The sequence below is a fragment of the Diabrotica undecimpunctata genome, chromosome 4, assembly GCF_040954645.1.
Source record: "Diabrotica undecimpunctata isolate CICGRU chromosome 4, icDiaUnde3, whole genome shotgun sequence".
Lineage (NCBI taxonomy): Eukaryota > Metazoa > Arthropoda > Insecta > Coleoptera > Chrysomelidae > Diabrotica > Diabrotica undecimpunctata.
Window position 1 is genome coordinate 116,848,883 of NC_092806.1, and position 17,852 is coordinate 116,866,734.

The 17,852-nt window shown below is 31.5% G+C and overlaps 1 protein-coding gene across 6 annotated transcripts in view; it reads left to right on the plus strand.

Annotated features, from left to right (window-relative positions):
- LOC140439894 (muscle LIM protein 1-like) overlaps positions 1 to 17,852 on the plus strand; it is a 61,397-nt gene that overhangs the window by 11,602 nt on the left and 31,943 nt on the right. For all 6 annotated transcript variants that reach the window (XR_011950746.1, XM_072530063.1, XM_072530064.1 and 3 more), the window contains one exon: positions 16,264 to 16,393. Coding sequence is in view for 5 of the 6 variants with exons in the window: in XM_072530063.1 (XP_072386164.1) it covers positions 16,264 to 16,393 (130 nt within the window). In the remaining variant the exon portion in view is untranslated. The remainder of the gene's footprint in view (positions 1 to 16,263; positions 16,394 to 17,852) is intronic.

The following is a 17,852-nucleotide window of genomic DNA, read 5'->3' on the forward strand; positions in this document are numbered from 1 at the left end:
TGACTATAAAAATTCTACCAATTTGCATTTACATTTAGGTTTCAGGAAATTTATCTTTGCTGTAGATTTAATATGTCCCTAATACATTTTGATTTTATTATCTTAATAAGTAAAAGAAGATTAAAATTTTACTACTATCCCTTTAACTAGATTTCAAAATTATTTTTTTTCTGTGCAAGGTTATCATTAGGCTTTAGTATTCAATTCAATCAATTCAAATCACTTTGAATGCCTCTTACAACTATGAATACTATGAATAGACAGTCAAAATAAAAAATGATAAAAGTAAAAAATGTGTGTAGTTAAATAATTAGATTATATTGGTTTTTTTGTGACATTTACAGAACTAATTAGAAAATTTATGTCATGACATAAAAACAGAATAAATCCTAAGAATTGAAATTATTGTGTTGTGGTGTGTTTTCGTTAAGATAAATGTAGTTACCCAAACAACCAAGTAGTATTTGTTAATCATGAGTATTTTAGTTTTTTGTTTATTGTCACAAACCTGCCCTTTTCCTATTCCAAAACTGTGTTGTGGTAGCGTTTATTGTCAATATTGTGAAGACGTTGGAATGTCAAAAACCAAAATTATCAAAAACCAGAAACGGTGAGAACATATTTTTTTAAAATTATCAGCATGGCTGGCAAATTGCTGTACATTGCCTATTAACATGTAGTTACCCTCTTTTCTCCTTCTAACCATATCCTAACCTACTCGTAGTGGGATAAGGAGAGTTCCCTCAATTTTGTTAATGTTGAAGGACAATTATGTATAATAGAAATTCATGTTTTTAATCGAGAAACACAATTCACCTTCTCCTGTTACTTTATTTCAGTTTCTTTAGTTTTCTTTTTCAGCACAGCAGCTTTTAGCAGCACAATCTGCATTTACATAAGTTTGATTTTGATGCTTTTGTTTGTTTTCAGATATTTTGGCTTGTATATAATTTTTTCGCTAAATTTGAATATAAAACTACATTTAAATATATTTAAATAGGAACCAAAGGCAAACCATATACAACGTAATGAATGGGTAATCAACTCATTACCTAAACATTCAATTGTTGCATCTATCTTGAAAAAATCATTGATTTAATGTTAAAATCTTATACAGATATTTGAAGGTTCTTAAAGGTATATGAGAGGAAACTGATGAAAAATCCGTGAAGACGCACAGTTGTTTGCTTTGTTTTTGTTTTAAATAATCTTTCTTCACTTCACTAAAAAATGAAAAAGTCTTCTTTTGCATATAAAATGTTTTTTATGCAGTTTAAAGAAAAATAGTGCAAATAAAAATTGTAGATCTTAAAATGTTCTTCAATTTGCGAGTTTCCTTAAAATATATGAAGAATTCATCAAGATAGTTGCAAAAAACCCTTAATATTGCAGTAATTTAAAATTAGTAATGACTTTGTTTTGTGCATAATAGCATGTAATATAACTACTTAAAATTATGGCTGTTATTAAAGTTTGCTAAATTTAAAGTAAATTTTAAATTAAACTAAAATTTAAAATAAAAAAAAAGGTATAACCCGTTAAAATGAAGGTACTCGTAAAATATAGCCACGGAAAAGTGGAGGGGTGAACTACAAAAATATTATTTAAAGTTACTACCTACTTATCTTCATTAAATGCATTTCTAATACAATGTTGTTAAAAGAAAAAACTATAAAATTAAATAAAAGAAATTAATTTATTTTAATAATTAATAATTATTATTATATTTTTATATCAAAAATATACACTTATCAATAAAATTTAAATATTTCTTACCAAATAATAATAAAATTTGACAACTTTTTTATAAAAAAAAATTAATTAATTATTTATTTTTCCGAGATTTTCCGACAGGTGAAAATAGCACAATTCTTATTATTTTGTAGAGCTACTTCAGTGTAAAAAAAGTGTTCTACGTGCGACAAAATCCAAGATATTGCAAATTTTGCCAGCGTACTTCACTTTGAAGTTACAATAAAAAAAAACGGAGTCATAGTTCTTCAATCCACTTTTCCATGTCGGAAGAGTGCCATCAATTTAACGGAATATAACATTTTACTTTAATTAATATTTAAATGGGAATAAGCCACAATTAAAGGTTAAAATACATTTATTGACGTTTCAATTTCCACTTCGGAAATCGTTCTCAAAATACAAACATTAGTAAATTAAACAAATTTTGTTTTTGTTACTTAGTGAAAAATTCTTCTAATAATTTAATTTTATCTGACTCATCTATATTGACAATTCAGACATACATTATACATTTTAAAGTAGACGACTTTAAAATGATATTGCCAATATTGTTGAGTTGCGTTCCTGGGACGACTTTACTTATAAGATAGTTCATTCGATTACATGAAATCAACTTTAACGTGAGAATATCCGTCAGAAAAAATCATAACATGTAATTCGTCTTTAAAAAGACAAATACATGCCACGATGACAGTAAAATTCTCCCGTTAGTGATTCCATAGTAAATTATGAGGGAAAAACCAGGAAAAAACCTCATAATACTATCCCGACATGGTAAGTATTTGATCTTGCATTTAGTTTACCTTCAATAAATACCAAATTCCGATTTTATATGTTTGTTATTTAAAAAATATAAATGATGTATTCTCTATATGTTACTGACTTACCAATACTGGTATTTTCCTTTTAATAACTTCCTCTTTCAATATGGGTAACCAGATCCTACTACATTCTGCCGAGGAATTCGCGACGCAATTAGTCTCATTTAGCATAATTAGAGCCGCTTCTTTGATTTTTCTCTTTTTACCATCAGTTTCTTTTAGGACTATATTTGAATCATTCCATTGAACCCTATGTTCATTATCCCATGCATGTTTACATATTTGAGATCTATCAAATTCTCTATTTTTAATATAGGATTGATGTTCACTTATTCTAACATTTAATGGCCTTGATGTTTCACCTAAATAAAACTGATCGCATTCACAAGGTATTTTATAAATGCAATTCTTTGTCCTTTCTTGTTCATTGTTAGGTTTGGTTTTGGACAAAATAGATCTCAACGTGTTTGTTGTTTTGAATGTTGTTGAAATGTTGAATTTATTTCCTATCCTTTTAAGCTTTTCCGATAATCCTTTTATGTATGGTATTGTTATAACTCAACAATATTGGCAATATCATTTTAAAATGTATAATGTATGTCTGAATTGTCAATATAGATGAGTCAGATAAAATTAAATTATAAGAAGAACGCCATTAAATGTTAGAATAAGTGAACATCAATCCTATATTAAAAATAGAGAATTTGATAGATCTCAAATATGTAAACATGCATGGGATAATGAACATAGGGTTCAATGGAATGATTCAAATATAGTCCTAAAAGAAACTGATGGTAAAAAGAGAAAAATCAAAGAAGCGGCTCTAATTATGCTAAATGAGACCAATTGCGTCGCGAATTCCTCGGCAGAATGTAGTAGGATCTGGTTACCCATATTGAAAGAGGAAGTTATTAAAAGGAAAATACCAGTATTGGTAAGTCAGTAACATATAGAGAATACATCATTTATATTTTTTAAATAACAAACATATAAAATCGGAATTTGGTATTTATTGAAGGTAAACTAAATGCAAGATCAAATACTTACCATGTCGGGATAGTATTATGAGGTTTTTTCCTGGTTTTTCCCTCATAATTTACTATGGAATCACTAACGGGAGAATTTTACTGTCATCATGGCATGTATTTGTCTTTTTAAAGACGAATTACATGTTATGATTTTTTCTGACGGATATTCTCACGTTAAAGTTGATTTCATGTAATCGAATGAACTATCTTATAAGTAAAGTCGTCCCAGGAACGCAACTCAACAATATTGGCAATATCATTTTAAAGTCGTCTACTTTAAAATGTATAATGTATGTCTGAATTGTCAATATAGATGAGTCAGATAAAATTAAATTATTAGAAGAATTTTTCACTAAGTAACAAAAACAAAATTTGTTTAATTTACTAATGTTTGTATTTTGAGAACGATTTCCGAAGTGGAAATTGAAACGTCAATAAATGTATTTTAACCTTTAATTGTGGCTTATTCCCATTTAAATATTAATTAATTTAAAATGCCACAAGAAAATAGCTTCAGAACAATAATAACATTTTGCTCCTTCACTGTATATGCCTTCTATAAGTTGTATCACAAAATTTAGATTTTAATTTAGAATACTTTCATACTGAACCTTTTAATATTAATAATGTAAGTATGATTTTAAGAATAAAACGCTATGATAATCAAATTGAATGCTCTATCTGGGTGATATTTAGCACACTTTTATAACTTATTTATTCCCATAATTTTAAGTAGCTCTATAACATGTCGTTATGCAGAAAACAAGTTATTAACATTTATAAATTATTACAAAAATAATGGTTGTCTGCAAATATCTCGCTCAATGATTTATATATTTTAATTTGGATACTCTTAAAACTGCATAATTTTTTATGGTCCACAACTTTTATTTAAACCATTTTACTGTAAAATGTATAGGAAACATTTTTTGTAAAATACAACAACAAGGTAAATTTTTTTTCACTTAAGTTACAAAAAAAAAGAAGAAAAACCAGCAGCAAAAACGTCTTCACGGATTTCTGATCAGATACCCTTCATATAGCTTTTAGAAGCTTCAAAATATCTGTATAAAATTTAAACGTGATTTTTTCACAATTTTTTACATTAGGCTGGTCTACCCCCAGTCAGGAAAAAAAAGTTGACAAAATCTTACACAGGTATTTAAAGGTTCTAGAGCTAGAGGGTATATGAGGGGTAGCTGATGACAATTATGTGGTAGTGACGCTAATTATTTTGCTTTGTTTTTTTTATTTAAGAATAGTAAAACTAGTTTAAATAAAAGTTATAAATCATAAACAGTTCTTTTTTATTGAGAGGTTCAAAATTAAAATACGTAAAGAATTAACCGAGATAATTTCAAAAACCCTTTCTGCGCCTTTTAAGAATTGCAAGGCAAACAGACGTTGATAAAGGTGTAATTAGAGAAAATGAGGAATCTAAAATTGCATTCCACAACATATCTCCTTAACTAAGCAAAAGTCCTTAGCGAATTGGTTTCCCGCACTCATAAAGAGTATATCGAAGTAAAAAGGAAAGACAGTTAAGATTTGATTTCACGTAATAGTGCCTCTGTATATCCGCTTATACCTATTTCATCCTAAAAGGAATCTTTGAAGCGACTATTCACATAAGCTCTGAACGTGAAACCAATTGTTCCTGTCGAAAAGGAAGCAGCGATAAAATGGCTTCGGTATAGACGCAATAGCGACATCGACCAATTTGCTATGGATTTTTGCTTAGTTGAGGAGATGTGTTGTGGAATGCAATTTTAGATTCCCCATTTTCTCTAATTACACCTTTATCAACGTCTGTTTGCCTTGCAATTCTTAGAGGGCACAGATTAAAGCAACAATATGGATTTTGGTTTCGTCAAATAGGTTTGCGGTTTGGATTCTGTCGTTTATTTCTTTAGTAACATCGTTGTCAGCTGAGATTACGGCCCCCAGATACTTAAAACGTTGTACTCTTTCGAAATTGAAGGTATTGATCGTCACATTTTGTCCTCTTCTGTCTCTTCGTGTCGTTCTATTTATACACATATATTTCGTCTTCTTTTCAATAATCTTCAGCCCTACTTCACTTGTTGCTCCTTCCACCTTGTTGAAAATGTCTTTCGTGGATAGGATGGAGTCTCCAACGAGACCTATGTCATCTGCATATGCAAGTAATAGCTTGGGACCTTGAACCGATAGCAATTCTGTTTTTATTTCGGCCGACCTCATGGCTTTCTCTAATACAAGGTTAAAAAGTAGTGGAGATAACGCATCACCCTGTTTGAGTCCACTGTTGATTTCAAAGCTCCCAGAGAGTTTATTATTTACACGTACTTTAGATATTCCACCCTCCATACAGACTTTGGTCATCCGAATGAGTTTCTTTGGTATTGAGAACTATGCCATGGCATTTCATACTTGGCTTCTTTCTTGGCTATCATATGCCTGTCGCCTGTCGAAAATCTATGAAAAGATTGTGTGTGGGTCTGTTATACTCCCGTCCCTTTTCTAGAAGTTGTCTCAGCGTGCACAGTTCATCTATGGTTGATCTGTTTGTCCTAAAACCGGCTTGATATTCGCCTAGGACATTTTCAGCATAAGGGATTAGTCTACTAAGAATGATATTTGAGAGGGTTTTATATGCCGTGTTTGGAAGTGAAATTCCTCTATAATTCGCGCATTTTGTTTTGTTCCCTTATAGCATTATATAGCTGCAAGGAATTGTCATTAATTTTCACATTTTTGCGGTACAATACAAAAAATTTATATTAATTCAGTAATTACATCTATGCAATGATAATTTTTCAAGGACTTATCTTTGACCTTAACCACATGTCCACACACTTTCTTCTAGTTGTCTACAGGTACTTTGGCAAATTCTTGGTTCACCAACACTTTTACAGCTCCTAGTTTTAACATGTTGTTTTGCAATTCCATTTTCTTATTTGCGCCCAAACTATATCTATGGGGCTTAAGTCAGAATGATATGATGAAAGATTTAAGGAAATTTGTTCACATTCTTATAGTAACTTGCAAATTTATATTAAATGTAATATTTTTTATGTCCATTGATGATTTTATAGAATTGTGGTTTTAACTTTGATATTACACAGGGAATATTTTTATCAACAAGTATAACGTCCCGCTTTATTAGAAATACTGGTATTTAATCGATTAATTTGTAATAATAATATGAAGCAATATCAATGACAATACGAGATTCTACAGTTAAATTGGGGATTAACTATTTTTTCAACCACTTTTCGTAATTTTCTGCATTAGTTTCATCATGATAATCTCCTGACTTGGCACCTGTTGTAAAAATCAATGAGGCATTTAGTATGAGACCAATTTGCACACTACCGTGTATGATAACGAACCTTCTTTCTTTAAAATGTTTTTAACCAATCCTTTAAAACTATCATCTGACCAGCCATTCAGAGTATTGGATCCTGCATTTACATAGATTTCTGCAACACACAACTGGCTTACCTTCACTTTTGTAGTATTTAGTATTGTACATTCGTAAGATGTAGAGCACAAATGTGCACATAGAGCACTCGTACGCATTTTCAAGCGTTTCAAATCTGCCAGAGTTCCTTTTCGTTTAGCAGGTGTGTTAGCTAGAAACTCTTGTGAATTATTTGAATCTGCGTTTCTAAATAATGGGCGATTTTTAGAGGTATAGAACTTTGAAATAGAATACAACAAAGATGATTTTTTAAATTACATGAAATTGACTTGTTTTAAAAGATAAAGTTTTGGCATTATAATTTAAATATGATTTCTGGCATATGACCAGCACTGCTGGCTTTAACGTAGTCTAATCTAGAGGTTCAATTTTTGATGACGGCAAACGTTGTTCTCCAAGTGGTCAATCGTTTTAAGCTTATCAGCGTTGACTAGCGATTTCACATATCCTCACAAAAAATAGTCTGACGGTGTTAAATCGCACGATCTTGGAGGCCAATTCACGTGTCCGAAATGTCAAACTATGCGGTTACTAAACCTTTCTTTCAATAAATCAATTGTGACACGAGCTGTGTGATATATTGCGCCGTCTTGTGGAAACAACAGCGTCTGCACATTATGGTTGTTCAAATATGGAATCAAAAATTCAGTAATCATGGTTCTATAGCAGTCACCATTGACTGAAACGTTCTGGCCAGCATCATTTTTGATGAAGTACGGACCAATGATTCCACCAGCCCATAAAGCACACCAAAGAGTCAGATTTTTTGGATGTAATGGTGTCTCAACATACACTTGAGGAGTATCTTCACTCCAAATATGGCAGTTTTGTTTATTGGCATCATCATCATTGGTGCTACAGCCCTATAAAAGAGCCTCGACCTTCCCAAGTCTATTACGCCAGTCAGTTCTATCCATTGCCAACTGTTGCCAGTTTGCTGCGCCTGTTTGTCTACCATCCTCATCTACACCATCCCTCCATCTGAGTTTTGGCCTACCCCTACTTTTACTTCCCACAGGTTGCGACATAGGGATTTCTTCTAGGAGGGTTGTTCTGTTGTGATCTTGCCAGATGTCCTGCCCATCTTAGTCTTACTATTTTTATAAAGGATACTACGTCTTTACCACCAAATATATGTTTATATCTGTGATATATCTCGTAGTTGTACCTCCTTCTCTAAACACCATTTTCACAGATGCCACCGAATATTTTTCTCAGGATCCTTCGTTTAAATGTAAGCAGGAGATTTTCATATGCCTTGGAAATGGTCCATATCTCCGACCCATATGTCAACACTGGTTGTATAAGGGTTTTGTATATGGTTATTTTTGTTTTTTGGCTTAAGTTTCTGCTTCTCATATGTCTACTCAGTCCAAAATAGCATTTGTTTGCTAGGATTATTCTTCGCTTGATTTCTTCCGTCATGACGTTCTCTTTGGTGATCAGGGAGCCTAAGTATGTGAATTTGTCCACCACTTCAAAGGTAGAATTATCAACCGTGAATTGGTGGCCGATGTTTCTTGCTCTATTGTTGGGTGTTGATGCCATTATCTTAGTTTTATCTTCATTTACTTGCAGGCCCATATTTTTTGAGGCGTTTGACAAGGTGGTATACATTTCTTCTAGCTTGCGTGTTGTGCGGGCAACTAGGTCGACATCATCTGCATATGCCAAAATTTGGGATGATTTATTAAAAATGTTTCCTCTGTTGTCTATTTGGGCATCTCCGACCGCCTATTCCAGAGCTATGTTGAAAAGGAGACACGCCAGCGCATCTCCCTCTTGCAGCCCAACATGCGTTTCAAATGCCTGTGATTGTTCGCCCTGTATTTCGACTTTGCAAACAACTTTACGCATTGTAGCCTTAACCATATGTTTTTACGTGTTTATTGACATAGCCATTTAATTAAAAGTGAGTTTCTTCGCTAAACAATATTCGCTTATGAAAATCAGGTTCAACGACAATCTCGTTTTGGGCCCATTCACAAAATCAACAGCTTGCTAGGTGATCGTGCAGCTTCAATTCTTGCATAAGTTGGATTTTGTAATCACGCAAACCAAGATCTTTTTAAAAAATCTTCCATAAAGTGAATGGACACATAATATCCAACCGCTGTGCACGATGTCGGATAGGCTGATTCGGATCTTCCTCTATGCTACGCTCTTAATCAGCAACAACTTCTTCTTTTCGCATTATATGACGTCTTTGTGAATGCCTATTATCATTTAGAGTAAACGTGGTGCGAAAACATTTCATAGTTAATCGAATTAATGGCTCTGATGGACGATTATGTTGACCATAAAATGGACGTAGTACGCGATACGTATTTTGAACTGAACCATGATTTTCAAAATAAATTTGCACAATTTGAGAACGTTGTTCAGGTATTAGTCTATGCATGCTGAAATGCCAAACCAAACTTAACATAAATCACTTGACAGCTGTCAAAATGGCCGCCAGTTAAAAAAGTGTTGCCAACTTACATTTCTATACTTCTAAAAAAAACACCCTTTATATTAGCTTATTGAATTATCTTTCTACTATTTGTAGAACTGTGTGTCACTTCATTTGAAACCTTGTCAAACAAACATGCGCTAATGGACTATCTCTTGTAAATTACTAACTTGCAGATCACTTAGGTATAAAAGCTTAAAATTAGTTGGTTTGATTTTTTTTTAAGCCCATACCTCTTGTAGTTCCCATACGTAAATAAATTTTTGTAAATCCCTCTACTTCGTCCAAACAACAAGTGTTTAACATAATTGAACCTGATCCTCTTGTGTAACTTTAATACATTTATATAGAATCCGTAAAATAGAGAGTTATTAAAGAGATATTGGACGTGGTTTTTTAATAAAAGCTACTGTAATTTGACATGTACCTATGCGCAGTTTTGCTTCCTTTGCTAATGTCCTTTATCAAAATAAAGGTCGCATGTATTTAAATTAAATAATGTCTGAAAAACTTTTTTTATTTTCACATATGGCATGTGAATGCGATTTCTCACGGCAAATGAGGTGTCGAAATAGAGCTTATAACCCAAAGATAGTATTAATGGTGAAATTCTGACTTCCGGTTCCAGAGTTGTAATCAGAAGTACTATTTTTCAGTCGTTGAACTAGTACAAGCGATATATTATTCAACGCGCCTTAGCGAGACGAGACAAGCAATATATACTTACGGTATTTATATCACTTGTAATTAAAAAGTTATGGCCCGAAGTTTAGCAACATTACTTAAAATTAGTAAAACTGTATATCAATTGACGAAAAGGTACAACAAGTCTTCAAATATCAATATCCAGTTCTACTTTCGGTTAGAGTGAAAATCTAGGTATATTTACCTGAGTGAAAATCCAAAAAAAATCTTGTATAACATTTTTGTTTGTTTTTTTATGTAAAAATGCGAAAACATGTCGAAACGTCTTTAAAAATCGGCCCTTTCAAGTATCAATTATTAACTTCAACACAATTTTGTGAAAATGTGAAAAAAAAACATATATAGTATAAACTCATAAAGTAATTATTAAAATATGGCACGTTTGAAGCGTTTGATATGTAATAGCATTAAAACACCTGTTCACATTTTTCTTTTTATCGCAATTTTTAATTCAGTTTACTCAACTTTAGAGGTAAAATAATTCCAGTTTCTTATTCAGCGATTTCGAAAAAATAGAAAACAGCTAAAACCATAATACCGTGATCACACTGATGTTTCTATAAGAAATATTTGGAGCTGTTGCACTTGCCTATTTGTGCACAAATAAAATCTCTTGTTGCCACTAAAAAATCATAAAAATAAAATTAAAGCTGAAGGTCTAAATTTAGTAAAGGTTATGGTTATAAAAATGTAATGCATTTCAAAAAGGGGTTCTATTAGCGACAAAATAGAATTTACCATTAACAATAGACAATATTGTTAGGTATAATAAAGTATACACATATCCAAGTGCAATAAAACAATAAATAAAATTATTCTAAGGTTTTTAAAAATGTAATTTTAAATTACAAAAATTACACTGTCCAACAGTGAAATTTCGTCCAATGCGTTATTAGCAGATTTATTAATTTTTTATACAGAAAACACGAAAATAACACAGGTTTGGTATATCACTTACCGGAAGTACTATAACTGGCTTTAAAAAACCCACAAATCGGTGCGAATCATATAGAGAAAACAAAAAACCACACAACAGACTGCTACTTTTTCCTTACCAATGTAAATATGGTATTGTTTGTTTCAATTTGGAGTCCACTATTCGGCCGTTTACATATAAACCTCCAGAGAAATGGACGACTCCAGATGAACCCTTAATTGTGCCAAATACATCGAGTTCTTCTGAAGATACACATGATTTCATTTCAAGGATTTTAGAAGGCGAGTTAAATGACCTTGTATGGGATTTGAAACTGACCAGAGATTAATCTGAACCCTTAGTTTCTCGACTAAGCGGCTGTCATCTTTTACAATCCGACGTAAAAATGATGTAATATAGAAAACGTACTTTGCAGCTTTCATCCTTCTTTTCACAAAGTATGACCATCTAGGATATCGTGTATTACAACACAATGTTAGTGGCTTAATATCTTAACTGGAAAGAGAACGCATGCCCCAGGAAATATCATTTATTCATGAATTCGGTTGGCAAATCTGAATCGATATTAAATTTATAAGAATGTTAACGAAAATCTAGCCTGATTTTATTAAGTATTGTTGCTTCTCATGTGACAAAGAACAGCATTATAAAGTAAAGTATTCTCCTGTAAGCATTACACAAAGTAATATTACCATAATTGATGGATTCGACCGTTACTTGATGGAAATTCATTTTATGTAACAATAAAACACTGAAAACTTTGTTTTCAAAACTTTCACAAAATTTATTTTAAATTCTTATCACTACAGCTGTTTCGGCTAATTGCCTTTCTCAAGTGATCTGTTTTTGGCATGGGTTTACACTTTATAGTCTCTAATGAAATAGGTTGAGGAGGGGAGAACTGTTTGTCTCAAGCTGGTCATACAGAATTATATCTGTGTTTTTTAATTTGTTGATTTCCATAGATTCTAACAAAGATAGCTTAAGGCCTTTATTTTGAATGTGTAGAATTTTAAATTCGTCATTAAAAGAATGATTATGATCTAGAAGGTGAAGTGCGTATGTAGAATCTGTTTTTCTATTATTGAAAGCCCTTTTATGTTCTGCTATTCGTTTATTAAAATTTCTACCTGTTTGACCAATGTAAGTTTTTGGGCAGTCGCCACATTTAAGTTTGTACACACCACTATGTAAGTGTTTTTTATGTTGGCTCTTGTTGTTTTTAATATATTTGCCTAGGTTGTTATTTGTTCTGAAAGCTGGTGTTATTCCTTTCTTTTTTATGTGTTTGGCTATTTTTGTTGATATTTTGCCTGTATATGTAATCGAGCAGAAGGTACTGGGTTTTTTCTCTGGTGGTGGAAATACTAAGTTCAGGGCTTTCTTGTGTAGTTTTTGATTTAACATTTTATTAATTGTTTGTTCGTTGTATCCATTGTTTACTGCTATTTGCTTAATGATATTTAATTCTGTCTCAAAATTGTATTTTGACATAGGAATTGCTGTTAATCTATGTAACATACTATGATAGGCTGCCAGTTTATGTTGTGTGGGATGGGATGATGAATTGTGAATAGTCGTGTCAGTATGGGTAGGTTTATGAAATATGGAGAAGTCATGTTTGTTTTTAAGTCTGGTAATTTTTAAATCTAAAAAATTTATGGATTGATTTTGTTCTGTTTCTATTGTAAATTCAATATGACTATGAAGAGAATTAATATACGATAAAAATTGGTCGAGTTGCCTGTTAGTTCCTGTGAAATATACCAGTACGTCGTCTACGTATCTCCACCAATATAAAAACTGTTTGAATATGGAATGTTTTGAAATCTTTGTCTCTAGATGATCCATAAAAATATCTGATAGCAATGGGCTTAGAGGATTGCCCATTATAAGTCCTGTACTGTTATTTGTATATAATTCATTATTAAATTCAAAGTAGTCCTGGTTTATGCAAACTTCAAGAAGATGTAAAATTTCAGATGTAATGATTGGATTTGTACTATTTTGGTCTAAAAGGTTTTTTACTAGAATAAAAGTTTCTGTAGGAGCCATACTAGGAAAAAGATTTTTTACGTCAAATGAAATTAATCTGGAGTTGTTAGGTAACTGAAAATGTTGTATTTTATTAACTAGTTCTATTGTATTTTTATGGTAAATTTAGGTGAAAATTTAGTGTGTTCTAAAATAATCTCTAACAGTTTTTTTGAAAGTTTATATGACGGAGCTGTATAAAAAGACACTACAGGTTTTATTGGGTGATCCGGTTTGTGTAGTTTAATGAAAGAGTATAATTTAGGAGGCTGTGGGTTCATGATACGGGTACACGTAAACTCATCACCAATTACCATAAATACCCTCGTACATAGTACAAACTGATCACCGCCATAAAAGTGGGGTTTTTAAAATAGACCCTAAGAGATTGGTAAACTGATCACTGGCCTACCTGCACCCCGGATCAGGTATAGACCATAAAATCCCAGCAAACGGCTAGTTTTTGGTAATTTCACAGTATAATCCAAATCCAGATGTCTTAAATGCAACTGCAATTTATTGGTTTTTATTTGGGAATTCCACAAAATTCTATTGATAGCTACCTAAAATCATGCGAAAAGAAAAATTTCTCTTCGTTTGTCCTTGTTTCTTCAACATGGATAGTGAACTGCTAATTGATTACGTCTTGAGCCAACGTGAACAAAAAATAATGATTATCAATAATATCAAATTTCAATTGCGAAAGACTCTAAAAAAATCGAATTGCCTTTTGTGGACTTGTGCGACGAAAGGGTGTAAGGCTAAATGTCATACAACTGGTGAGTAGAAATTTTATACCGTTTTTGTTTAGTTGTTTTGCACTGGTTTTCGCGAATCATCCTGATCAAACACAAAAAAATCAGCGTAATTAAGTTCTTTAAGTTAACTGTATACGATGTTTCTTGTAGGCAAGGCATAATATCACTTTGTTGCTGTAGATTTCTAATTAAATTGTTAAAGTCACACATTGTTATATATATATATATATATATACATATATATATATACATATATATATATATATATACATATATATATATATATATATATATATATATATATATATATTATATATATATATATATATATTATATACAGGGTATCCAATTAAGTCGGCACCATATGTGAAACCTTTTTAATTTTAGTTTTATGAATTTTGTTATATAAAATATTTATGTTACACAAAAAGTTTTGAAGGATCTAAAACCTAGAATACAATGATCAGATATTAAATTTTTCTAGTTGTATACGCGGTTTGTTAAAAAAAAGTCTTAATAAAATTCATGTTGTTTAACGAACCGCGTAAATGACTGAAGAATACTAATATCTGATTCTGATGATTGAAGTTCTATGTAGATCAAATAAATTTTTTTTCATAAAGCTAAAAATAAAAAAAATTTCCATATGGTACCGACTTAATTGGACTCATATATATATATATATATATATATATATATATATATATATATGAAAAAGCGATAAATGCTTGTAGTCAACGCTGATCAGTTAGACTTCAAAACATAACTATTTGGGTGTGCAGCTGAAGATAGGACAAAGAAGTACTCTGTTTAGTCTACCAAGCTTTCGCAAATCTTTATTTGTATCATCAGGGTGCTACAATAAACAAAATAAGTATAAATTACAGAATAAAAATTATTTTGTATCTTACACTAATTGAGGTTAATTGTCATGATGTTTATAAAATGAAATGAACAACTCATCTGACTCCTACAAATAATGGCGAAAACTAACCAAAAAATGTAAAAAAATTGCTTTTAAAAGCACAATTGTGGGATCTTTGTACAAGTCGAAGTTTCCTTCGACTTCAATGCACTAATAGCACACTCAAGTTTTTAGCTTTTCCTATTTTTTAGACATTTTATATTTACTTCCTCTCCAAAATCGTCTATTATTTTTAAGATCAAATTTTTAAGTCAAATAACGCCAAAACAATAAGACTTAGACCGAATATATGCTTAACAAATTATTTCGAGAATTCAATGAGGAATATAAAAATGCAATGAAAATCAAATAACGAAGTTAGGACTACTTCCGATATAAACAAAAATAGCAAATGTTGACAAATATTTTCATTTTAAAGTTCACTATCGAAATCCTATGTAACTAAATTTTTAGATCTCAAATCCATTTAGATTGGCAGATACGTCTAATAGGCCACACCGTGTGACATATTAATATCTCAGTTAAATTTTAAACAACTTGCTTAAAATAATTTCTGATTTTATTAAATTATTACATAAACGAATAGTTTAACAGGTAAGAGGCAATTTTCGCATTAGAAACCAGGCAAAAATCCCGGTGATGAGTTTACCTATCTGCGGTGATGAGTTTACCAATCTCCAAGGATGCCGGTGATCAGTTTACTATATCTCCGAGGGTCTAATAATTTTATGGGGGGCTATATAGTGATGAGTTCGCACACGTCCCATGATACTGAGGTATTTCTGTTCTATTCGATTTACTATTGATTTTGAATTTTAATGCTAGCTTAATTTGTTTTTGATACTTTTCTGTTGGATCTTTGTGTAACGTTTCAATGTTTTGATTATTTAAAAATTCTATTGTTTTGTTATTATATTCTATTTTATCTATAGCAATAGTAGCAGTAATATTGCTTACTTATATCAGAAATGAAAAAATTGCAGCTAGGAAAAAATATACTGAATATTCTTGCTGAATACTGCTGGTAACTAATTAAAGATGTTCCAGAAGCTAACTGTACCTGCAATATGTCAAGAAAGTTTTTTTTTATTATTTTAGTTTATATATTTTTGTAAATTTTTCAACTTTAACACATTTCAATACAACTATACATCTCTAAATAGTAGTACTTAATCAACATACTTTACATATTTAGAACACTCATTTTTATTTCAGAGAGCAACAAAAATATTGATTGTTGTACAGTGTTAATTCAACATTTGGGCTAATCATAGCTGTTTTACTTTTTATATTGCTTATTAACACACTACAAATAATTTCTTAATAATAGCATTTGGCTTACTGATAAAATTAGTACTACTAACTCCTTGTCTTTTCAGCGAGGACGACTTTGTAAAAAGCCGTGCTCCTTTGCTGCCAAGAGCTATCGCTAAAGCTCCTGACGGTGAAGGATGTCCCCGATGTGGAGGCTTCGTCTATGCTGCCGAGCAAATGCTTGCGCGTGGAAGAGTAAGTATTGATACTGTTTGTTAGGTCCCACAATATTTATTGATTAATATTAAAGATAATTAAATAGTAATATTATTTAAAAAACTGAAATTTTAAGAACTCGACAAAATTCAACCTAGATGTTGAAAGAAGAATAATCACAGTTAATGCTAACGCATTCCGATTGATGATTTCATTCATTTTTTGTTAAAGAATATGTGTCAATTAAAAATATTCGACAATAAATGTGAATATATTATGTCGATCAATAATACATGCAATTTTTATTATAAAGCAGCTAACGAAAAAATTTAAGAATAAAAAACCAAATGGTCCTATGATTTTTATTCATCTTGCAAATAAAAAGCATATTATAGAGTACTTTGAGAAGATTTGTAATATGAACCAAATAAAAATGATATACCTAAAATCGTGATACTTGTGAGATGAGATAATAACTAACATTACAATATATTTAGGGTAGGCTGATAAAATGTATGTAATAGTACTGTACAAGAGCTCAGTGTTAAGTACTAACCTTTTTTTCATTATTTAAGATTTAATTTATTGAGGCATTAAAAAAGGAAAATCAAACAAGAAAATTCTATAAAAATCTAAATAGAGCAAGAAAAGAATTTAAACCAAGGATCGGACTATGTAAGGATAAGGAGAGGCATATACTCAATACAAAAGAAGAAGTATTGAAAAGGTGGGTGGAACACTATAAAGAACTGCTTACTACCGAAGTAGAAGATCCAAATCAACCACACCCAGGAGCAAACAACAATACACCATTGGAGCCTCCATCAATTCAGGAAGTACGGGATGCAATAAAACACCTGAAAAATAATAAATCTCCAGGAAGTGATGGTATACCCGCGGAACTTATGAAATGTGGAGGTGCTACTCTGACTAATCATATATATAAAATCATACTGAGAGCCTGGAATGAGGAACAAATCCCAGAAGAGTGGTGTATTGGGATCGTTTGCCCGCTACACAAAAAGGGCGATGAATTAGAATGTAGAAACTATAGGGGAATAACCCTCCTTAATACAGCATACAAAATATTTTCGAGTATTTTATATGGTCGCCTGAGTGAATATTCAGAGAAGCTTCTTGGCGAATATCAAAGTGGTTTTAGGCCTGGTCGGTCAACAACAGACCAGATCTTTGTGCTAAGGCAAATACTGGAAAAAAAAATGAATTTAATATCGACACATACCATCTTTACGTAGATTTTAAATCGGCCTATGATAGTGTCCTAAGAAATAAATTGTATGAAGCCATGGATGAATTCCACAACCCTGATAAACTGATAAGATTGGTTAAGGCTACAATGCGTAAAGTTGTTAGCAAAGTCGAAATACAGGGCGAACAATCACAGGCATTTGAAACGCATGTTGGGCTGCGACAGGGAGATGCGCTGACGTGTCTCCTTTTCAACATAGCTTTGGAAAAGGCGGTCAGGGATGCCCAA